The following is a 25587-nucleotide window of genomic DNA, read 5'->3' as shown; positions in this document are numbered from 1 at the left end:
GGGAGGATTAAATATTCCCATAGGCTAGCCATGGAAAGAAGGCTTCTTATACAGTCCTTCCTGTTGCTAACAATCTCCAGGAACTAAAAGGAAGGACAGTAAGAACTCTTTATTTATTCTTTTCTAGGTCCTTTGGGAACACCCTTCTCTTGTCCTTCCAGTGACTTCTCCAATTGTGCAGCTGAAATCTGGCTTTTACTTTCCATACGTCCTATAGTTCTTAAATTGCATTTAAGTTCCAATGAGGAAACGGAAAGAATAAGACCAATTCTTTGAAAGTTGAAACTGAGCCCAGCATAATTATAAAAAATAAGCTTATCTGGGGAAAAAAGATATGAAAATGCATCTCTCTTCCATCTTGACAGAAGTGGGTGCCTATGGATTCAGAACACTGAATGCCCTATTAAACTCAACCAATGTATCAACTAATTTTGCCTTATGTTTTTCTTTCTCTCTGAGTGGAGGAGGAGAAAGAAAACAGGGAAGTGAACTAAAAACAAAAAAAAATTAATAAAAATAAAGCAAAAAAAAAATTCCAAATCCAGTGAGAAAGCTCATTGGGCTAGCTCATGAATCTCTTGCTTCGCTAACAGAGGCACTGGAGGGAATCGTGTCGGACTGGGAGTCAGGAAGGGTAGCTAGGTAGCACAGTAGAGAGTGTGTCAGGACTGGAGTCAAGTAGACTCTGATACTTTCTAGCTGTGTGACCCTGAGCAGGTGACTTAACCCTATTTGCCTCAGTTTCCTCATCTGTAAAATGAGCTGGAGAAGGAAATGGCCAACTATTCCAATGTCTTTGCCAAAAAACAAAAAACAAAAAAAACCAAAATCCAAATGGGATTACAAAGAGTCAGCAACTAATAATTATTATTAACCATATCCCTGAGAGCATCAAATCTTGTCCCTTAAAATCAGTATTTTGACTGCAGTTGCCTGGATCTACATGCAGATTTAGAGAGTTATGCTGAGATTCTATTAGTCTTAACTTTAGGACCCACAATGATGGTGGCTTCTTTACCCACCAGAGGTCACTGTTGGAAAAGTAAGTGGCTCTCTGACTATGGAGGATTGATCCCAAACGGACTTAGTGTAGTAATCATCTCATAGTAGAGAGATTGGGATGGCATTCAAATAGAATTAAAAATTTTTTGTAGTCTCCTATCTTACCCATGAGACAGTTTAGTCTCTTAGTTTTTAAGCTGAAAATCATAATTTATGGTCTAGTGACCTTGAAAAAACAACCTACTTATCCAATGTCATAATGTTGCTCCGGTGCAATCAATTCTAGAGAAGGAAAAGGTTATTCGGGAGAATTAGTGGATCAGTTAGTTTCAAATGCATTTTCTTTCACCAATTCTGTTTATTTCATTTTGAAACATTTTTTTTTCTTTTCATTCTTTTATGTCTTCATCATATTTACCATACTCTATAGGGGATTATTCACGCTCACAATTTGTTTAGAAGATTCTTAATCATTGCATTTCATTGAAACTTATGGGCTGATTATATATGTTTAAATTTCAGCCCTTCAAATAATACTACAAAAGGGCTTCTTACAGCTTCTACCCCAGAAATTGCCTTGTCGGATGATAATACTAGGAGTGTCCATCTTTGGTGGGCCTTTGAACATTATAGAAGACGTCTGGCCAAATTCTCATCTTCTCTTCAGCCTGTAGAGAAGGAGCATAATGGAATAAATAGCTCCAGAGCCCCAGAACTTGGAGAATGGAATCCTCTCCAGTTCCTTGTCTTTGGATTAGTGATAATAAAGGCAGGGCTAAAGGGGAAAAACCCACAAAGAATCTGAAGATCCTCTCCATGGACAGAGATTTCTTTCAGTTTAGCAAAGTAAAATGTGGATATGTATCAGACTTTTCCCAGACTTTCTGGCTTTTTGCCAGCTTGGCTGACCATCAGGCAGGAATGGAGTGGTTCTTGAGACTGCCAATCTTTCCGTCTTACAAAGGATGAGTCAGTCAGTTAACAGCATGTGCTGAATACATTCTGTGAGCAGAGTACTATAGTAGGCCATGTGGGAAGATAGGAAAGAAATAAAAGACACTGGCCCCACCCTTAGACAGCTAGGAGACAAGGGCTTGGGTCAGTCTTTCCAAATAGGTAAACTCTTTAATTTTAATAAATTATTAAATTTTGAGCCAGCATGCTTTCCTAGACACTGTAACAAGAAGTCCATATGTGAATTGATATTAAGTGAAATGACACATGTAAAGTACTTTGGAAACCTTAAAGCACTATATAAATGCCAGCTATTATTATTATCATTTCTTTATATATCTGTTTATTCACTTTTCTGTTTGCTTATCTATTTACTGATTTATATTTATTTTATTATTATTCCACTAAGCTTGTTTTGTAAAAGTTAATTCTATGAATAATAACTCACATTTATAAAGCTCTTTAAAGTGTGCAATGCAGTTTTTCCATATTAATTCTATGAGGCTGCCATTGCAACGACTGTTGTCCCATCTTCCTGGGAGGAGTATTACTATGGATACAGATAAAACTTTCAGTGACTTGCCTGCATTTGCAGTTGATGAGTTTCTGAGATAGGATTTAGGCCTGGGCAATGCAATACAGCAGAAGGGGCATTTGATTTAGAGTCACCTCTAACTCAACAAAAGACCTCCAAACTAACTTGGAACCAAGGCCCCAGTTAAGTGCCATTTATTCCAGTAAGCAACATCCATACTAACTCAAAGAAGAGATTTGAAACAGCTCCTGTGATCCCAGAGTCAGTGCTCTTGTAACTACATAATCCCAGTACTACTGATCATTAGCAGTGAGACTGTGGAAAGGTTATTTAAATTCTCTGGACCCCAGTTTCCTCATCTGTAAAAGGAGGGACTGGACTAAATAATTCCCAAGGTCCTTTCCAGCTCTGAATCCTAGGGTGCCATCTCCACGTCCCACACTGTACCACATGATTTCACCCACATTATTTACCAGTGTCCATCCCTAAAAGAGTTGGAGTTTATGGACCACAGCCCTGCTTGCACTTGCAGATGAAGAAATGTGGGCAGGACGTTTTAGGGGAGTCATATTTTGAATCCTGACTCTGGCTTTTTGCTGCTCCTCGAGCACAGCTTCCCACCTCAGGGCCTTTGCACTTGCTGCCTCCCACATGCGAAGAAGGCTCTGCCGTTGCATCCCCTGGCTGTCTCTACCTGAAGGGTTATCACATGGAAGAGAAATTAGATTTGTTTAGTCATTTTCAGTTGTGACCCTATTTGGGATTTTCTTGTCAATGATACTGAAACTGCTCCTCATTTCGTTCCCCAGCTCTTTATACAGATGACGAAAGTGAGGAAAACAGGGTTACGTAGCTAATAAATATCTGAGGTTGGATTTGAACTCAGGAAGAAGCATTGCCCTCACACCAGACTCTGCACTTTATGCACTGTGGTGCCACCTAGTGGCCCTTGACCTAGAGTTGAACGTTTCAATTCCAGCTAAGCTAGGTTTAATGGATCCAAATGACAGGAAGGTAAATTTCAGCTGGATACATGGGAAAACCATTTCATAATTAGAGCAGCTAAAAAAATTTGATACATTATCTACTGGGGTAATGAGGTCCTTGTCACTAGGAGTATGGAGGCAGAGTTTGGATGACAGCTCATTAGCAATGTCATATAGGTAGGGGATTGGACTGTGACCTTTAAAGTCTCTTTCAATTACAGGCTTCTCCATGTTTCTGATTTAGTTAAAAACAACAACAAGAGCTCCCATCGCTCAGAAGGACTAATGTGATGTGGTTAGTGGAAGATTCCTTCCATCACAAGGTATTAGATAATAAACACAATTCAGAAAAATTAATAATGTACTTTTATTGCTTCCCAAATCCCCGTCTCTAGAGAGCTTCAGAGGTGTATTGTCAAGAAATTATATCAGTTCCCTGCAGGGAGTGTCAGGCAGTCTCTGCTTTTAAAAAAGCAAGCCTCTCTCTCTGCTTCCTGCTCTTGAGTGTTGCTGATGGATGCTGCTTACTGGAACAAATGGTACTTAACTGGGGTCTGTGATTCCAAGTTCAGTGGTGGCCAAGTCACAGCTCTGCTTCCATCAGATAATTCCCTAGATACTGATGACAGCTATTTACTCCATGGGTGACTCAGGGTCATGGGGTCGGAGATTCAGAGCTGGAAGGAATCTTAGAGGGAAAATTACTCAAACATTCTCACTTTATAGATGAGGAAACTGAGTCCAAGAGAGATGAAAGTGACCTAAGGTCACATAAGTATAAAATGTTAAGATTTGAACCTAGGGTGGCAAGGAAAATAATTTATCAGATTGCAAAGGTAAGGTATGAGAAGGGCTTTAAAAGATAAATAGAAAAGTTTTTATTTGATACTAGAGGCTACTGGAGTTGTCACTATCAACTTAATTTCTCTTTATTGTTCTCACACTAGGCAGCGAAGCCAGATTTTCCATATGTTAAAGACTTACACACCATCCCCTGCCTAATACTATTCAAAAGACCATTAAGCTTTCTCCTTTGGTGAGAAATGCTGAAAGGAAATCTCTCTTCCAGACTATGAATAGTGGAACCCAAGTCTAATTTTTATCTCCATACTTCCAAAAATATCTACTGACATCCCTCATTCTTTTCTTGCGCAATTGATTTTCTAAATTTAAATGGAAGATTTTATTCTGGTTCATTCTTGTTACATTTTATCACATTATGGATGGATTAAGAAGCAGTGTAGCCTAATTGATAGGGCAGTAGAGCTGAAGTCAGGAAGATCTGGCCTTAAGCATTTACTAATTTCTGTGGCCATAGCTAGAATTCATTTCTCTGTGATTCAGTTTTGTCACGTGTAATATGGACTCACGGGACAGGAAGGTCCCTTTCAGGTCTAAATCTACAATCCTAGAACTTATATTAACTTATGTTAAGTAAAGTAAGCAGAACCAGGAAAGCAATATATACTATGACTACACCAATGCAAATGAAAAGAACAAAAAGGCAATCAAAACCAAATGCTGAGAAACCAAAAGTTAAAATTATAACGAGCAAATGTTGGTCATAAAAAAGATATATGAGAAGGTACCTTCTTCTTTCCTTCTTTGCAGAGGTGGGGCCTATGGATGTAGAATAGTGCATATAATGTCAGGGTTTTTTGATGGGCTGGGGTCTATGGATGTCAAAGAGTACATATAATGTCAGGGTTTTTTGATGGGCTGGGGTCTATGGATGTAGAATAGTACATATAATGTCAGGATTTGCTTTTTGATGTGCTGATTGATTTTGCTGGGCTATCTTGTTTTTCTTTTCTGTGTTTATTCTTTGTTATAAATGTTGCTCTGCCGTTTACTAGCTGTGTGGCCTTGGGAAAAATCAATTTCTTTGAGCCTCACTTTTCTGATCTGAAAAAACAAGGTCATTAGATGAGTCTGGGAGGAGAAAGGACAAACTATGAAAAGTAAGTGACTCACAAACAAAATTTTTTTAAAAAACTACATTTTGCTCGAAGGAGTTCATTTTTCCAACCTGTGGAAACGCTTTTTGCATCCTAATTCTGTCACATAGTATATTCATTTTCCTTCCCAGATTTGCACCATCCAAAAATTTGCTAAGTTGGCCATCTGTGCCTTCATTTACATCTCTGATAAAAGTGTGGGAGAGCATGGGCCAAGTTCAGAGCCTTGGCGTCTGGCTCCAGAGAGTACCCTCTCCAGATTGAGGTGCATATATTAGCATTCTCTTGGTATAGCTGTCCAATCAGCTAGCTACAACCTCTCTTTATGGTATCGTCTTCCCCTGTTAGGGAAATACACAGAAACTTGTTCCATAGCAATACATTGAGGCATGGGGCCATGGTATAATGAGACCACGCCACTCAGACAGCACAAACACAATTGGACACAGGTCAGCACTCTGTGGGAAGAGATCCCTTTCTGATGCCTCCAGTAATAGACCACCTTGGAAAATGTCCAAAGTGGACCAAGCCTATATCAAATTCCATGCTATAAGAAGGAGTGTGAGAATTCAGTGAGGAATGATGATGGAGCAAAACCCAGTAAACACTGACTAACGGCACAAATATACACATACCCTAAGCTGTTAAAGCTTTCAAATGGCACTGAGATTTTTGAGACACTCAATATTTATCTGCATGTATGGCTACACACACACACACACACACACACACACACACACATACACTTATTATTTAACCTCATGCTCTATTTGCAATGCCCTGGATTTGAGGTCAGATGAGATCTGGATTCAAACTCTACCTTTGAAATTTACTGTGTGGATCTGGGAAACTTATTTAATCTTTCTAAGTCTCTCTTCCTCTCTGTAAAATGGGACTGACATATCTCAGTCAGACTGTGAGAATGAGATGAGACAGGCAACATATGTAAACCTCTTTGGATACTTAACTTAAGAGTGCTACAAAATTATCACTTGGTATTCATGTGAACAAAGCCAAACACAGAAGTGTTAAGAGGCAAGTTACTGGATGGGATAAACAGAGCCAGGAACTGGAACCCTAGCTCTGCCACTTCCTAGCTGTGTGCTTTTGAGAAAAATCACTGAAATTCTCAGAATCTCGGTTTCTTCATCTGTAAAAACAAGGGGATTAGACTGGTGCTCTCCGAGGTCACTGACAACTTTGAGATTCTACAGCAATATGGATTAGAGCACAGCAGTTCTCAAAGTGTGGTCTGGGGTCTGTGAACCCTTTCATAGGGTCTGGGGAGTCAAAATGATTTTTTGTAATAATATTAAAATATTTTAATTTTCTTTTTTGTTTTTAATAAGTGATGTTTTATTTTATAAACATTAAACAGGTAAAACTTACATAAAGAAAAGCTGTTTGGAGAGAGGTCCTTGATAATTTTTAAGAGAATAAAGCAGCCCTAAGAAGAAAACATTTGAGAACCACTAAACTAGCTAATTTGGTATCATAAGTCTTTGAATTTGGATTCTGGCTCTGCTACCTGTGTCATCATGGCCAATTCACTTAACCTCTTGGATCTCAGAATCTTCATCTATAAATCAAAGGAACAAAATGATCTCCGTTCCAGCCTGGTCTATGATTTATGATTTATTTAAGTGTGGTTCCAGATCTAACTCTTCCAGTCAGTAATTTGCCTGAGATTGGGCAAATCCCAATGCTTAATGTCCTCTCTTTTCAAATGAAGGAGCTGTGTTGGATGACCTTTGTGGTCTCATACAGTTGTAACATTCTACCATTCCATATTGGGGAGGAAAGGGAGGGAGAGAAGAAGGAATGGGTTGATGGAATAGAGAGAGGAGCAGTATGTGGAAAGAAGGTGTTATGGGCGAGGCTGTAGTCTAGGCTAGTCTAGCAATGGACTGTGATTGGAACAGGTCCAGGATATTGAATTTTAAGCATCTGAGGTAAAAAATTATATACGCATATGAATATATATATATATGGATATATATGTATACATATACCCACAGAGAGAGAAGGAGGGAAGAGACAGATAGAGAAAGAAATAGCGATACAGAGAGAGAGAAAGAGAGAAAGAGGGAGACAGAAACACATACATATACCGAGACTCAGAGAGACAGACAGAGAAAGGTAGCCAGAGAGAGAGAAGCAGAGATAGAAAGTTTGGTATCAGGATTGGCAAATAGCGACTGGTGAGTGGCTATCAATCAAATGCCCTTTGTGGGAGTCAGCAAAACCTTCTCAGAAGAATCTCAATCTCAGACCTGTATCCTATACCTCAACAAGAATCCCATTTCCAATATTCCCAGCATATGATCATTCAGCTTTTGTCAGAAGATCTAAATAAAGCAGAAACACCTGACTTCCCAAGCTGGTGAGGAACTGAAGAACTTGGGAAGAAAAGGCTTAGGTGGACATTATAGTTATCTTCCAATACTGAAGAGATTATGATGTTGAAGAAGGGTCAGGCAGGTTGTTATTCAAACAATTAGGTGGAGGAGTGGATGGAGAATTGAGCTTTAGGTCAGGAAGACCCAAATTTAGATCTTGCTTCAGATATTTAGTGACCTTTTTGACTTAAAAACCTTTTTCAATCTCAATTTTCTCATCTACAAAATGGGGCTAATAATAGCACCTGCCTCCCAGGTTTGCTATGAGGATCTGATAACACTTTTCAAAATTTAAAGTGCTATATGAATGCTAGACATTCTCCTCTTCCTCTTCTTTTTATTCCTTCTCCTTCTCTTCCTTCCTGGTTTCTGTGATACATAACTAGTATCAATATATAGAAGTTTCAGGATCACAAATTTCAGGTCAGTGTAAAGATAAATTTCTCAGTAATTGGAGATGTCTGAAAGTGAAATGGTCCATCCTGAGAGATAATGAATTCCCTATCAATGGATGGGGCTGCATAATCATTTGCCCAGGATATTACAGACATTATGCTTTTTTGGGGGAGGGGAGAACTATAGATGGACTAATCCTTCTTAATTCTAGTTTTTTCCCCTTTAATTTTCTATTTATCCTATAAATAGCTTGCTTTGTATATTTGTGTTTATGTTTTTTTTCTCCCATTAGATTGATTGTAAGCTTTTTTTTTATACCCCCACCACTTAAGCACAGTGCCTGGCACATAGTAGGTGCTTAATACATGTTTATTGAATTGAATTGGCAGGACTTGTATGAATTCACATTCCATTTGGCATAATCATCTGAAACCCAAGGTCACATCACTATCAGGAGATACCAGAGCACAGCTTGAATTGAGGTCCCTCCCTTCTTCCCTCACCAAAGAATATTTCAATCGAGCAGGATAAAATGCCCCTAAACTAGGAATTTGGATCATACTTGAACTCACAGTTCCTAATATTCCCATGACTTGATTCAATGTTATCCTATAAGTAATGCCCTTGTAAATCCAAGTATTTGGGTAGTAGCTCATTACCCAGGAGCAACAACTATCATTTAGCTAATCCTATGGATGGGGAGGGAGAGGGATTCCTTTTATGAAGATACTCAGAGTCACCATTAATACACTCAATCTATTCCTTGACTTTTGCTCAGCACTTTTCAAGTTCAGGAGCCTCTTTCTCCTTCTTAAGAGTACCCAAAGGAAAGATTCTGGCTTCCTGGGCTGTGACAAATGTCACAACAATTGCTTGGAAAGTATACAATATGCTCAGGTCACCAACTGTTCTCCATGTGGCTCCACTGATTTCCCCACCACTCAATTATGTAGATTTTGCCTAAGTGATTTCACCTAAGATATTCCTTGTTTTCTGTCGTATCCTAGCTTTTATTTCTCTCTCAGATAGGCTATAAAACATCATTTTTTATACCTAGGCTTATTCTGATGATGCAATGGTGCCTTAACAGTCCAGGCACCATCTGGACCCCACAGTTCTAATCTCTTGCCTTCCATTTCTTTTTGTTTTTAATTAATTAAAAGGTTTAGACTACAATTTTAAGACTGCCGTTTGTTTTTATATCAGTCATATCTGGATGCAATCTTGTCCCGAGACTCCCTTTCCCTTTCCCTCCCCCAGCCCTAGAATTGAACCTGCCCTCTTAACAAAGAAAAACAGTTAAGCAAAAATATATGACATAGTAACTGCATCTCACAATACACTCTGTATTCTTCTCCTATTCTTCTTTCTCTCTCTCTCTTTCTACCAAGGGGAGAGAAGTATGTTTTGTTACACTCGTGTTTTTACTCTTCTGTTCTTTCCATGCTACTTAATAAAGAAAAACACTTCAATTTAATTTAATTCCATACCTGGGCTACCTTACCCCACTTTCCACCCTCTTGCATTTTTGCACTTGGCTCTTTTTCCCGTCCCTATATGCTCATATTTCAGCCCTGGCCACTTTTTCCTGCCCATCCCAATGTTTTCACCAACGTCCCCGACCACATATTGGTCCAATAGCAGCAAATCAACAGGGGTTACTATGCAGTATTTGTGCTGCCTGCTTCCCACCTCAGAGCATCTAGCTGCTTTAAAATGAGCCTCCCCAAACCCACTGCATTTAAAAGCAAGGACTAGGACTGTACTGTACCTTCTTCCTTGAGGTGAAGGGGAAATTTGTTCTGTATTTAAAAAGATGTCCATGTCTGGTAATTCCCCAGCCTCTTTCATGCAAAGATACAATGAAAGCTGCTTCCTTCCCATATGACCCAATATCCCTCCCTCTCCTCCATCCTCACACCTCTGTTCTGTAACTGCTCTGACTGACTGTCAGGAAGAGTATAGGTTTGGGCCAACTCACTGCCAGTCCCCCAAAGCCAAAGCAGACAGCTCTGCAGCAGCAGCTTATGTTCTGGAAGAGTCAGCCTAGAAGGACGCAGGATACTGTGTGTGGGAGCATAGCTGGGTGACAGTAACAAGAAAAGCAAGGGAAGGTTAGATGAGATGTCTCACATGACCCACGGAACTCCAGCCCTGCTGAAAATGACACTCAAGAGCCGGAGCCTTAGGCCGGTGCTCCATCTTCTCCCTGGCACTCCCTCTCAAGCCTTTTGAAGGCAATTTCAGACCTTTTAAATCCACTGGACAGGTATGGGCTTGACTGCTCCTGTCTGTAGCCCTGACATTCTTCCCGGTTCAGGCTGACTTTGTGGTTTGCCATTGAAGTCTTGCCTGATGGATAATGCCCCACTACTTCTAAGGAAAGCGTTTTCTCTCAGAGAGGGTGGAGAAACGCAATCCCGGCTTTCTTAAAAAAAAAAAAAAATACCGAACTCTCTACCTTTCAGTTTCCTTCAGAGGCACCTCACGGGGTTGGACTACATTCAAGTAACGGGTTAGAGACAGAAAGTATAGCCCTTGAAAGAGATCGCATGCTCTGCCACTAGGGGAAGGCTGGATTCCCCTGGAAGTGGATTGTTCCATAACTCCAAGCACAATGCAGAAGGGAAAACCATGGAATTATCTGAATAAAACGCAGGATAAACATTGCCTGGAGGAATTCCTAAAGGGGAGGGGGAGGGGAAGGAGGGGGAAAGCAAAGTCCCCATCGAAGCCGCAGGAACTAGATCCCGCTCAGCATCCCCAGTTCCACAAACCGAAGGAGACAGAAGCATCACACAGCTGCACCGCTGGTTCATTTCTCAGCCCGGTTTGTTGCAAAAAGTCAAAACAAGCGACGGTCCCTCGGCCGGCGGCCGTCCTACGCCAGTATTCCTACAGGTTCCTCCTCCGCGGAGCTCAGCGACCTTACTGAAAGACCCCCTTCCCCAAGCTACACACGATCTTACCTTGTCCAGCCTGTCTCATTGATTTCCATCCTGTCCTAGCCAACGGGTGCTGGTAATGCGGAAAGGGTTAATTTCCTTGCCTGGTTTTTGAGCTCGGCTGAATTCGAGATGCTGCAGGATAATGCCCGAGAAACAAACACCGCACCCCCAGGAGCCCTTTGTGAGCCTGCCTGCCACACTCCTGTAGTTCAATGGCACGGTGTGTTAGAAATGTCCTTCCCGTTTGACTTAAAGAGAACACACACGTACGTGTACACACACACACACACACACACGCATCAGGCATTAGCTATCCCACTGACGGGGCCCGATGGGACTTACCCTTATGGAGGCATTTGCTTTTTTTAAGATACTTGGCAGTGAAGAAAGGCATGGTGGTGGCAGGGGTGAGATTGCAGCCAAAACCCGGGTTCCTTCGCACTGGCTGCGAAGTCACAGGAGCAGATGCCCGAGCCAGCCAGGGAAGGAGCGTGTTGGCTCTGGGAGGCGCCGGGTGATGAGCACAGAGCTCCCGTGGCAGCGGACCAGCCCTGTGGAGTGGCCCGATGGGCACTGCAGAGAGCGCTCTCTCCTCGGCTTCACTCTGCTGCTGCCACCTCTGGAACCGGGCTCAGGGGGCTGAGGACAATTTCCATAACAATATGTACAGTACAGCTCGGGGAGGAAGGGGCTTTTCCCTCCCTCTTTCTTTTCCACCAGAACTTCGGCATTAATCACCTGCCACAAACAGGAACACCGCTGAAGGGAAGCTCGAAGGGGGTGGGGGCAGGGCAATGAAGGGGTGGGAGAGAGGGGGAACCCGGCAGGTTGGGGAAGTTCAAGAGTGATCCTTGTAATCCCCCATTCGTTCTTGTTGTTTGCTCCACATTATTTGTAATGGCACTCCATCCCCTCCCCCCACTACATTTACTTTGTCTAAAACACTCTCTCTTAATGCTTCCATGACCAAATTCACTAGAAATCAATCTAATTCACAGTTAGTGACTATGGCCCAAAGTCATTATTAAGAGTTGGTTTACTGGAAACTGAGTGGATGCCCATCACTTAGAGAATGGCTGAATAAATTGTGAAACATGAATGCTGTGGAATATTATTATTCTATGAGAAACGATCAGCAGGATTATTTCAGAAAGGCCTGGAGAGACTTACATGAACTGGTGCTAAGTGAAATGAGCAGAACCAGGAGGTCATCGTACACGGCAACAACAAGACTATATTATGATCAATTCTGATGGACGTGGCTCTTTTAAACAATGAGATGATTCAGGCCAGTTCCAATGATGTTATGATGAAAAGAGCCATGAGAGAATACTGTGGGAACTGAGTGTGGATGACAACAAAGTATTTTCACTTTTTTTGCTGGTGTTGCTTGCATTATGTTTTCTTTCTCATTTTTTCCCTTTTTGATCTGATTTTTCTTGTACAATATGATAATTGTGGAAATATGTATAGGAGAATTGCACATGTTTAATATATATTGGATTACTCCTTGTCTAGAAGAGGGAGTGGAGGGGAGAGAAAAAAGGTTTTGCAATAATGAATGTTGAAAATTATCCATGCATATGTTTTGAAAATAAAAAAACTTTAATGAAAAAAATTAATAGATGAAAAAAGAAGAATTGATTTATGTTGATCTTCCATGGGGAGATATGGGGCATTGTGGCTTGTTCCTGAGATTTGTTTTATAGACCTCAGTATCTTGGGGATTGGGATTGGGCTATGTGTGTAGTGGTTTGGGAACACAGGTGAAGAATAAACTAGCAGGATACATTGTTTCATTTTTTTTCATCGTTGTACTCCTTCAAACTTATTTTAGTACCTTACACATAGTAATTACTTTAATAAATCAGTGGATTAATCTGTAGGCATTAAAATTTACTATGTGTCAGACACTCAGCTCATTGAGCTGATTCAAAGGCAAAAATGAAACTAAGGGAACTTGCATTCTGTTAAAAGAGAATGGTGGCATGTGAATCATTGGGAAAAGTAATGGGAAGAAAGGGTTCAAATGAGGTTTTTAATAGCTGGCAAGTCACTTAATCTCTGTGGGCCTCAGTTTCCTTAAATGTCAAATGGAGGTTTGGATTAGACAGCTTCTAAGATTTTTCTCAACTCTAATAATCTGATGATCATAAGCTCCTAAACTTTCTTTTTCTGAATTCTTGTCAAGTGGGATTCATAGTAGGGCTGTATCAGCTTGAAAGTATGAAGAAATCACTAAGGAGGAAGATGAGGACTTTAGAAGATTCTGGCCCCTTATCATCAGGGTCATTCCTTAATATTGCAATTCCTGAGGGAAGGGGAAGATTTCTGGAAAAACCCACTCTAAACCAAAGGACAGCAAATGGTTCAGACTGAAACTTGAACCAGGAAATAGCATTATAAGAAGGGAGGATAAGGTTGAAAATGTGGTTCTGTGTAGCAGTTGACAGATTTTATTCTCCAGTCCAGCTTTTTGTTGTCTTTGAACTCAAATTTGGTTTAACATTTTTCTAAAAGTGCTTCCTATCTACAAGCATTTATGATACAAAGATAATTACAAATCATTATGCATTTCAGAAACCAAGATTCTATTGAGACATTTAACATGCACACAAATAAGTGAATACATGATGATGTGAGGAGGAGGTGACAGAAGTGTCAGGAGAAACATCCTATAAGAGATGGCACCTGAGTATAGCCGAAAGAAAGCTATGGATTCTCAGAGGCAGAATTGAAGAAGATATTCATGGCATTTATATGCTATAAGATAATATGAAGTCGTATCTGCTCTCAGCCAATATTTCACAGGAGAAGTCAGTGGAATCCAACATCTAGAGTGGGTGGGTAGATAATATCCAAGGTGAGAGACCTTGGTGAGACCAGTGAATACCCAAGAGAGGGAGGATTTTTGATTACAGGACTCATTGGATTGCATGAATCACCTTGGAGAAAAGTGGGTATATCAACACTCCTTTAAAAATTATATATATATATATTTGCTTATATTTAATTACATATCCAAATGTATAAATATGTAAACATATGTATGTATGCAGGTTTATTAGATAAATAGCTACATAAGTAGATAGGTAGATAGCTAGGTAGATGGATGGACAGATGGACAGATTGATTTCTAAAGGTAGAAGTTGTTTAGTTTTTTGGTCATCTTGTGTTGTGTCATCTTGTGGTGTTATAATAAGGAAGGCAGAGGAATAGAGTTGTGAGAGTATGAAGGCAAAAGCTGTCACCATATATCTCTGGGGATAGTCACTTCTATTCTGAAGTTGTCTGTAGGAAACTTACAGAAGGCTAGAGAGCCTTGTTTTAGAGACTGGTAATAGGCTGACCCATTATACTATGGTTTTGAACCATGTATTTTAGAAAGAAGGATAATGGAGACATCCTTGTAGTAGTGTTCTAAGAATTATGGGATCCTTTCTCATTGTGCTGTGGAAGCCATTTGATACTCAGGAAAAAGAGAACTATAAAATATTACTATAAACAAACCATTGATGATACAAAGATAATTACAAATCAATTCTGCATCCAAGAAACCTAGATTCTATAAAGACATTTAATATGTACACAAATAAGCGAATACATGATGATGTGAGGAGGTGACAGCAGTGTCAGGAGAAACATCCTATAAGAGATGGCACCTGAGTATAGCTCAAAAAAAGCTGTAAAATATTCTTTAGTCTACATTAAGACAGTGTCTTAAAGTCAGTGACCGCTGCTTCCTTGACAATTTCTTTTGAATATCCCTTTCTTATTGTTGCTTCCCAGTATCCTCTATCAGAGCATTCAGGACTCTAGCAGTCTATTATCCTAAGACTTTCTTCCTTTTCCATTCCTCTGGCTGAGAAAGAATAATTTTCCACTAAGTAACTTGATCTGGTTGGACTTCCAGCAATATGGAGTAGGCAGAGGCTCAATCTGGAGCTGCTACCTGATGTTCTCATTCCTGATGGATGGTGTAGTTTGGGGAAAAGTTAAAACTTTATTATATCCAAGAGGCTGTGTGTCATTGTAATTAGAGGGACTCATAAAGGCTGGAATTTCAGTTTCGCTTCTATGTATCGCTTTCTCAGTATCACTTTAACTTGGAGTCAATGAATTTGCTTTTTTAATCTTTTGATAACTGTATTTCAATGTCATTGGTTTCCTTTGTATTCCTATCTGTGTGTGTGTGTGTGTGTATGTGTGTGTGTGTGTATGTGTATGTATATACAAGCTTTTTGTAAGTGGTCCCTACCTAACAGGAATTGTGCTAAGCACTAGGGAAACAAGAAAGGAAAAAAGTATATATAGCCTTTGCCCTTTAAGAACTTTCATCCCATTGAAGGAAATGACATATACATAATTTTGTATACACTACACAGTGATAATGGAAGGTATTCTAAGAAGGCAGGCACTAAAAGTTGGAAACCTGGGGAAAGTCTTCTGGAGAATGTGGAGTATAAACTGAGTTTTGAAGGAAGCTAGATGTTAGAGGGTATGACAGAGTATCCCAAGAAGAACTGACAACCAGGGGATTTGGGGGACAATGTCCTATGTGGAAAATGGTATTAAGCGTGACTACTTGGATCAAGTGAAAGTAGGTGAAGAGCAAAAAAGTATAAGAGGAGTAGAAATTAAGGAAAAGGCAAAGTTGCAAAGAGTTTCAGAAGCCAAGCGGAGGATTTTATATTCAATCCTTGAGGTACAGGGAACCCTGAGTGGGAAGGTGAGAGGTGATACTGTTAGACCTGCTTTGTAGGAAAATCACAACTATAAAATATGCTAGGGGATATGAGGATGAAAAATGGCTGGGTGCTTTCAATCACAGTATATATAATCTAGGAGGTAAACGAGATGTACACAAATGGAAGAGGCTGCTTTTAGGACACTCGAACGTTTCATTGGCTTTTGCAAAATTAGTTAGGCTTTGAATTAGGATTGCCTCTAGTGACTGTTTCTATTGCTTTCTTCAGGAAGCAATTCCGTGGTCCAACGTATCTTTAGCTATTATGGAAATTTTCCCCTGTAGTCAGCAAAAATGCGTCTGTGCTCACTATCTGCCTTTCTTTCCCCCTTTGCCTTGAGGTGTAGCATATTTCAAATATATGAAGACAGCCTGGTTTCCCTTGTAAAGTCTCAGAGCTGCTCCTGAGGTGCTGTTAAGCAGCTTTTGTGGGGTTTTCATTGGCTGGATGGTCTCTGCTTTATTTCTGGCTGAAACCTTGGCAACAGGATACTTTCTGTAAGCATCATTCTGTACAGGGCTCCCTTTGGTTGGAGCTTATGTCGTGCTGGAAGTATCAGAGGACTCTGTGATAAGGTGATAGGTGTTTAGTTTCAGGAGGACAAAAAAAATCAATCTCCTGCGGATTATCCCTCAGGGGTCTGCCCAAGTGCCCCGCTTCCCTCCCTATCTGCTTTTTGGTATTTTACTGTCTGATAGAACCTTTACCACGGACAAGGCGCTCCTGGACCAAGGGCTGAGCAGCCTAAAGCTTGTACGGGATATGGAGTTGAGAACCCTAGTCTGGGAGTTAGAGGAGCTGAGTTCCACTTCTGACAGACCCTTCCTAGATGGGTAACCTTGTACAAAATATTTAACTTCTTCATGTCCCTGTTTTCTTATCTCTAAAATGATACTTTACAAATATCAGGTATGCTTATGATTGTAAGAGGTGATGTGGAGTAGAGAGAACTGAACTCCAAGTCAAGAAGTCAAGCTGGCTTCAAGTACTTCCTGAGACATATTGGCTCTATGAGCTGGACATGTCAGGTAACTAGCTTCCCAGAATTCTCAGTGACTCACCAGGATAAGTTGTGGAAAAATTTCTGAAACAATACCAGTATTGGAAAGCGGACATGAGAAACTCACAACTTAGTGTGATCTAATATTGATTAAAATGGAAAGTTTCCAGGCCCTGGAGTCATAAAATCACTGCATGGTTGGGTTGGAAGATCAATTAACCCAGGTCTTTCCTGAAAACTTAAGTAACATTCCCCTACATACAGCCTGGCCAGCCGAAGGCCATCCAGGATGAAGAGCTGAGCTGAGGGAAGACCCTCATTATCTCCTGAGCAGCTCATTCCACTTTGAAATGACTAATTAATAATCCATTCCAGGAAGTCTTGAATGAGTGGCTACCAAAGTCCTTTCCAACTCTATAATTCTTGTGTTTGTATTAGAAAGTTTTCACTTAATAAGCAAAATGTAGCTCTTTACAATCTGGGCCTGTGCCCTCAGTTTTATTTTCTGGGACCAAGCAGAACAAGTTTACTGGTTTTAACTACAATGTGAAGAGTTCTTCAAATACTTTCTGGAAGCAAAGAATTAGTGCCCAGAAGCACATGTGGGGACCTAGAATTCAGGGCATAGGTGAGAGTTATGTGATTCTGAGTGATAGGTCTTAAAATGGAACTATGTCCATAAATTGGCTTTTTGATTTGATTTGATTTATCTTCTGACTGACTCATTCATCATCTCCATCTTCTCTCTATCTTCACTCAGTTTAACTCTGCTTTTAACTCTGGCTCTGCTACTCTCATTCCTGACACTCAGATCTTCCTCAACCTTATGATGATTTCCATGTGTCCTAGCCTGCTGTCCAGAACCTTAAGTTGCCCCAGTCTTTTTGGATGGACAAGACACTATGGACTGAAATGAAATCCATTAACTTAGAAATTTGTTCCACTGTTGCTAAGATTTGTACCTCTTTTTTTCCTCTTTTTTTCTAGTCCCATCTCCCCAATTCAATGACTAATGTACAGGGACAGAAGGACCAGAATAAGAACTCTGCAGAGTAAAACTTGGGAGAATTCCTCATGGATGGTTCCATCCCTCGCCTTTCTTGTAAGATACTTCCTAGGGTACTTGCTGTGCTAGAAATATGTCACCATGAGAAAGCCACAAAGGCAGAGTTAAGAAAAGAGACCCATTGATCAAAACCAGAAGATCCCAGGCACCAGGTTTCTTGTCTCACAATCCCCCATGCAAGTAGAGGGATCTGAGGAGGCTGGGGGAGGAGGGAAGGGAAATTTGGACATCACATCTTAGCTCCGGCAGCTCAGTGCTTCTCTGCAGGATTGGTTCAGAGTCAGCAACACACTCATATCCTACTCTTTTGATTATCTCTGAGACTTAAAGCAAGCCACTTAACCCTTATGAGTCTCAATTTCTTTACCCATAAAATAAGGTCTTATAGGTGATGATCTCTAAAGAAGAGCTTGCATTCTACGTGTGGGGGGTGAGAATGCAGTGGAGAGATACAGAGCAATAGCTCGAAATCTATCATTCAAACATTCTTCTTTTCTTAAGAACAATATTCCATCTGTCTTTGAATATTTAGATGTTCAGTTCCTCTCCTCTCTCTTTTCTCTCTCCTTCTCTTCTTTCTATCTCTTCCCCTTCTCTTTCTTTTTCCTTTCTCTCCCTCCATCTTTCTTTCTCTCTCTCCCTCCCTCTTCCTTCCTCCCTTCCTACCTCTCCCCCCTCTTTCTCTCCTTCCCTCCCTCCCCCTCTCCCCATCTTTCTTCCCTCTACCCCCTTCAGCTATCAAACCTTTAGACCAACTCCCAACGATCTAAAATAAGAAAGAATGGCTCATGAAGTAAAATTGTATGTATTCAGCTGGCAGATCCGCCAGCCAGTTCCCTTCCCACTTCCCACTTCCCCCTCCCTTCCATAGCTGCTAATTAGCCTCTAGTCACTGTCAACAAGGCCTGTTGACATACTCAGATGCCATTACATTCATCACTTAAATATTCTGGTGGCTGGCATCTCATTCTCAGCCCCCAGCATATCTTCTCTCCCCAGGTTTCTGGGGGATAGACATATACACATAGACTATACACCTTAAAAATGGGAACAGTGAAACAAGCCAGGAAGCTCAAATGCATCCCACTGGGCACAGAAGACCCGAAAGCAGACATCAACTGTTGTCTCTGCAAGATGCCTCTGGATGACAAGAGGGGGTGAAAGGGAATAAGACAGGGCAGCTCTGATTAAACCTCTTAAAGGCAGAGTGCTTAGATGACAGGTGAGTGAGTGCTTGGATCTGACATTCCCACAAACGAATGCAATTATCTCCTCGGCTAGATGCATGCATTCTTCACTTCAGGAACACTCCAAGGGCCCATAGTTCATCTTACAGAGGATCAGAGTCAGCCCAGAAGCTGAAATCCGTACAGCCATTTCCCCTCATCAATTCCAGTCTCAAAGTATCTCCTAGACTAGCATGAAGAAGCCCGAGCTTTCCTTGTGTCTAGGAGGAAGAGCTTTATTTCTTAGGGGTGACATGAAAGCCCAAGTCATCCTCCTAGGAGTAGTGTCTCTTAAAGGCTGGGCAAAGAGATGCTGCTGCTGAGGACTCTCAGTTCCTGGCGGAACCTTACTCTGGACCAGCACAGAGGGCTGATCAGTTTCTTTCTTTCTTTTTTCCATTTCAGTAATAGCTTGGTCCTCAAATCATCTTCTGACTTGAAGTTAATTAATATAAATTAAACTTCATTTGGACTAGTAATGAGAATAGCTTTGCCAGTTTCTCCCTGTGATTCCCCAACCCCTCTCTCCTTTCAATGCCCTCAAAGCCACCTCCCTCTCATTTCTGTCAGCGGGAGCTTGTGGAGAATCGGAGCATCCGTTCATTTGTTGTTGCTGGAAGGGCTGTTTAATTTCCCTCCTGCTCAGAGCTTCCTCTCCATCTTCCCGCCACCAGCTGCCCTCTCTCCTACAGTAACACACTTGTTCCATCTTTACAGAGACAAGATAGCTGCTTTCCTTCTCTGACAGTCATGTGGGTGGCAAGAACCAAGAAGGGACTTAAAAATTGTCCTTTTAAGTTTTCCAAAGGTAGAACAAATGAAAAAAGGGACATTATCAGCTCAGTTATATGTGACAGTCCTTTAAGAAAAAAGTCTATAACAAGCACCAATCCAAATCAGTAGGCATATATTAAGCACCTACTACATGCAAGGTTCAGTGCTAGGCTTAGGGATCCAAACACAGAATGTGAAACAAAAAATCTTGTTTTAGCAGGGCATCCCAGGCGTGGGGGAGTAGTAGACATAACACTGTCAACAGCTTATCAAATGATAATTTGAGGAGGAAGAGAGCAATAGCAAGGAAGCCTGGGAAAACCTTCTCTGATGTATTAATTAATTAGCTGCTAGGTCTTTGTCAACTGATGAATCTGTGAAGTGTGAGTATAGAATAAGGCTTCAGTTACCCAGAATCTTTAGGAAATGAGCAAGACAAGTTGCTTTAAGCTTTTTTTTAATCATTGTGGAAATTTTCTGAAAGTACTACATAATACCCTAACTTCTTCAAAAGAGGATACTAGACATAATTTGACTTTTTCTTGATGACTCAGGGTCAATATTATAGACATCAGTTATTGCATTGCATCCTAATTTGCTGATACCACCAGGGTGGATAAAGAGATCCATTGGACTGGTACCAAACTGTGCTTTTTGAATTTATATCTGCTTTATTTGCTTTTTAAAGAAACTCTCTTTAATCTTTCTTTTCTTGCTGCTTTTGGTTTGCCTGTTCAGAACTGGGTTACTCATAGACCCACTAGCACATGTCTTTAGAGACCTCCAAGTAGAAGTCAAAATGACAGCCATTCCTAGTGAATCTGCTGCATGGTACAGGCCTGGGGCTTTCTGCTTCCTTCCTGGTTATGCTTCTCCCCTTCCTCTCCCTCCACCTCAGTTCCTAGAGCCAATGCAGCATTAGTAGACAAAGAAGATATACCAGCTAGTCAGTTAGTCATGGTTTTGGTTAACTCCCCCCAAACCATTCGCTTTAGATCTTATTCTACTTCTTTGGGTCCCAGCTCCAGGCTCAACCCAGATGGACCCATGACTGCCTTCCTCCCACAAGCCAGGGCATCCCATGTGCCATTATAGCTGGTAGGGGAATATGCAAAAGATCTGTGATTTCTTCAGCTACTGAGTTATAGAAATTCCCTCTACCAATAGCAGCCTGTTCACGTATGACTTAGTAGATGAGTCCCAAAGCTGTGAAAAAGCCTCTTATTTTTCCAGTCCCCCATGCCTATATACAACATTGGAAAAGAAGGCAGAGCAAAAGTCATCCCAAATGAGTGGATTTGCTAAATCAGCCTTGCTGGGAGTAGCAGCAAATCTCCTGATGCTACTGAAGAGCTCTTAGGATAATGCACTTTTAATGCACCTTCTATGCTGATCACTTAGTCTGTGCCATTCTCATATTTCCTTCGGGGAAACCTGCTTGTGCAGCTTTCAGGGAACCAAGGGAGGAAAAATAAAATACAATTCAATCAAGCTACATTTAATTGGAACTCGTTTGGTTTTCTGATCAGTCAGCTTTGGCTGAAGTTTACCTCTGCTATAAAGAAAGGATTTGCTGAGCTCATTAGGTAAATCCTTTATAGACAACTTAGAAGCACAAAATTCAAGTCCCCATGGTCCTATTCCTTTATTTTATAGGTGGGAAATTGGAGTCCAGAGAAATTATGACTTACCCATATCACACAAATACTAAGTGTTGGACGGGGGTCTTGAACCCAGCTTATCTAACTCCAAAAACAATATTCTTTTAATGTGAAGACCTATCAGATGGGCAAACACAACTGAGATTGCTATGACTAATGAGTCAGGGTCAATATTATAGACATCAGTTATTGCACTGCATCCTAATTTGCTGATAAATATATAGAGAGGTCCATTGGACTGGTACCAAACTCTGCTTTTTGAATTTGTATCTGCTTTATTTGCCTTTTTTAAAATTCCCTTTAATCCTTCATTTCTTGGAGGAATTCACTGGAGGGAATATTGATATCAATGCATATTGTAGGATCATAAAAGCATGTAAGCCTCCCAGAGCTACAGCAGCTTAACCTAAAGTAAGGAATCATAAACATAATGTATTTATTCTTTCCTGATTCCAGGTCAGCTCTCTATCCGTTAAACTCAGTTAGTGACATATATATATATATATATATATATATATATATATATATATATATATATATATATATTTTTTTTTAAATGACAAAATAATATATTTTTTTCTCTAATAGTCTTAAGACCATACAAGTTTTAATGAGATGATGTAGCAAAGTAAAGTGATTTTAGCATTTCATCTACTAAGATCAGAATGCCCAGAATAAGCCCCAGATACTCCCTAGTTGTTTCATAATAAATCAGAGATTTGGAGATGGAAGAATTCTAATCAATCTCTCAATGATGGGATTTCAGGGCAGGAAGGGGATTATTCCAGTGGTTCAGGCCATCATGTTGGGTAACTCCTACTCTGTCTGAGGTCAGCTTCATTCATATTATGCTTTTTTTGAAGCAGTGAGGAATCAGCTTTTGCCAGAGTCATAGTCCAATCCCTGCTTGTTGAGTTCTGTGGCAACATAATTTTTCTGCAAATGCCATAGGGAGTTTCTTACTGACTTGTATTTTCTCAGAATGTATATTTTGGTCATGATCAATAATGAGCCTGACACTGGTGAATTATATGGAGGGTGGCCATGCAATCGGCCATTTATAGTAAGTGCTGAGGCAACTGTCTCACTCCATAAAACAGTTAGGTTGAGAGCGTGTGCCACGAGACAACCAGTCCATCCAGAGGTTTGGAAATAGAATTTGCAAAGGGCCAGCCTGTCTGAGCCCCAGGGTATCTCTACCCTGGGATAATTCAGCACAAATCAGGAGAAGGGAAGAGAAACAGGATCTAATCTAGTGGCCCAGATGAAAACCTGACCCTTTAACTGAATTCTCCATCCTTAAATATCACTAAGCACTCTCACTACAATCTTTCCTCAGTTTGTATTGGGGATATGGGGGTGGTTGGTTAGATCTGGGAGCTGTCGAGGAGAAAAATAAGCATATTGCCTCTCTTAACACGTGGGATATGTGTGAAAAAGTCCTATGCCAATGATTTTATGGGACTGACAATTCTGTTTCTGCATTTCTCTAGAAAGTATTTCTATTCTGAGAAATTCACACTCAGAGAGTCACAAAGAGAAAAGAGAGAGAAATAGACAGAAAGATAGACAGAGCAAGACAGAGATAAAAAAGAGAAAGACAAGAGATAGAGACCAAGAGAAAGGCAGAGATATGGAGAGACAGAGATAAATATAGAGTGAGACAAAGGCAGAGTCAGAGACACAGAGACAGACACACGTACCCACAGAGTCAGAGACAAAGAGAGACAGAGATAGAGAAACATGAAGACAGAGATAGAGAGAAAGAGAGAAACAGAGACAGAGACAGAGGCAGAAAAATGAAGAGACAGAGACAGAGTCACATTTTCTCATCTAAGCCATATAAGGGTATGATAATTTTTGGAAGCCCAGACTAGAAGCTGCTTTATGGATCAAAGAGCGAAATGATTTTCTTGGGTAGAATCTGGGATCTTAGAATAAAAAACTACATTTAGAAAATGAGTCCAGATGACAGGAAACATAGAGGCACTGAAGACTGGGCAGTGGGAATGGAAGAAAAGAAGAATCTATGTCCCACTCTCCTCTCAAGAGTTGTCTCCAAGTTCATTGCTTGGTAAAATGGTTAAAAGGCAAAAGCATGGTCACAATTCATGTTTCTAATATGAATAAATGTTTTATGAGCTAAAATATGTAGGGTCAGAGTTTGAGTTGCCTCAGAAGCTGGTCAGCCAGGAATGGACAGAGAATATTGGATAAGACTTCTTCCTCCTTCCTTTGTATTATTTTTAAAATTGTATATTATTATCAACTTCTTATTTTCTTTGTATCAGAGAAGATATTATCAAAGATAGGCAATAAATAGAGAACCTCAGTGATACTTTGATATCTTAGTAAAATGAAAAGAACCTGTAGAGGGTCATCTATGTATTGAGGGAATCTTCCAAGAGGGATTCACAATAAAATCTAAATGAGAAGTATCCAAAATTGATAAGGTGCAATTGGTTGCTATCTATAGTGGTAGAGGAAACAAACAAGCAGTGAAGTCATAGATCTGCCAAAGTATCAAAGTCACATTGTCATCAATATTAGTGAACTTTCACTGGAACATGAGTGAAATTGTTTTTTGAACCCAAGACTTTACATTGCTCCTTATTAAACTTTATATCTTTGACTTGGGGTTCAGTGTCATAGGCTTGCTAAAAACCGTATAATACAGACTTCTTACTTCTCTCTGACATTGCCATGGGAACAGAATAATGAAAGGACAATGATAAGAGTGAATGTGAGTGGAAAAAAAAAAAGGAATCAGACAGTTTGGGTTCCTACTTACTCCTTATTTTATTTTCAGCAAACTAGTTAAATGATTTAATATCTATTTAACATTATTTAACAACAATGATGTTTGTAAAATAAAATAAAAATCTATCAACCTATGGATAGGGAAAGAAGCAAAATAGGAATGATAGAGTAGATGGAAGTTAAACTTCTTGTCTTGATTGATGTAGACAAAACCAGTCATTTCCATACTTGTAAGAAAAAAGGGCTGCTTTGATTGACTTTGATTTCTTTATTGCCTTGGTATTAGGCATCTGGAAAAGCGATCACTAGAGCAGCTAACTCGCATGAGTGCCCTTCTTGACATGAGCACTGAAACCTGAGGTGTAGCCAGGAGCGTGAAGGGTGACCTGAAAAGGCTTTTACTAAAGGAGATCAATTTCCTTATGTAGGCTCAGTCAGGGCAATGATGCTTCCTTTTAGGATGCTGGTCTCTTTATATTTCTCACTTAAGAAGTCTGTTTCTTTTCTCAATGTGGAAAGGTAGGGGAAAAAATTCATGGGTCAAAAAAAGACAACTGTAACTTCTGAACAATATTCATCCTCAACCAAAAAAAGTAGATTTATAGGAGGTCTCTATCTGGGTCCCACTCCTGCCTTTGGACTTTCTCTATAGTGTGGGACAGCTGCCCCCTCACTCATTCTCTGGCCCTTGGATTTTTCACACTGGAAGGTCATTTCCCGTTTATACCCCTTCCTCTACTTGGCTGGTTTCTCTCTGAGCCTCCATTTTAAGGAAAGCACTCAAGCCAGTCCACTTCCTTCTTCGCTGGCTTTTTTTGCCTGTTTTTTTGGACCTTCTCTACCAGCCCCATCTCCTCCCTAAGAGCAGTTTCTGTTACCTCTCTCAATTTTCTTTTATGTGTCATCTTTGATCACTAGAATGTAAGTTCCTCCAGGGCAGGGAATGTATTTTTGCTTGTACTTGTATTCCTAGTACTTAGCATGGCTCCTGATGAATGATGATGATAACAACAGCTAACCTTTATATATTGCTTATTATCAGCAACTCTCACCCCCATTGCTGATATTTATGTATTGCTTTGAGACAGATAGGCAGTAGATAGAGTTCTGGTCCTGGAATCAGGAAGATCCTTCTTTCTGGGTTCAAATCCATTTTCTCACTGTGTGACCCCTA

The 25587-nt window shown here is 40.4% G+C and overlaps 1 protein-coding gene across 6 annotated transcripts in view; it reads right to left on the bottom strand.

The window, feature by feature from the left end:
• Positions 1-25587, bottom strand: part of ARHGAP22 (Rho GTPase activating protein 22) — a 402535-nt gene that overhangs the window by 92885 nt on the left and 284063 nt on the right. The window contains exon 1 of one of the 6 annotated variants that reach the window (XM_051981889.1): positions 11521-11819. The exons of 4 other annotated variants lie outside the window; for them this stretch is intronic. In XM_051981889.1, the coding sequence (XP_051837849.1) occupies positions 11521-11572 (52 nt within the window). In that variant the 5' untranslated portion in view covers positions 11573-11819. Of the gene's footprint in view, positions 1-10001; positions 10082-11520; positions 11820-25587 lie in introns of those variants that run through there. One more of the 6 variants, XM_051981890.1, reaches the window with a different exon arrangement.

This window comes from Antechinus flavipes, chromosome 2 (genome assembly GCF_016432865.1).
Source record: "Antechinus flavipes isolate AdamAnt ecotype Samford, QLD, Australia chromosome 2, AdamAnt_v2, whole genome shotgun sequence".
Taxonomy (NCBI): domain Eukaryota; kingdom Metazoa; phylum Chordata; class Mammalia; order Dasyuromorphia; family Dasyuridae; genus Antechinus; species Antechinus flavipes.
The sequence above is the reverse complement of the archived record's forward strand: the minus strand, read 5'-3'. Positions and strand labels throughout refer to the sequence as shown.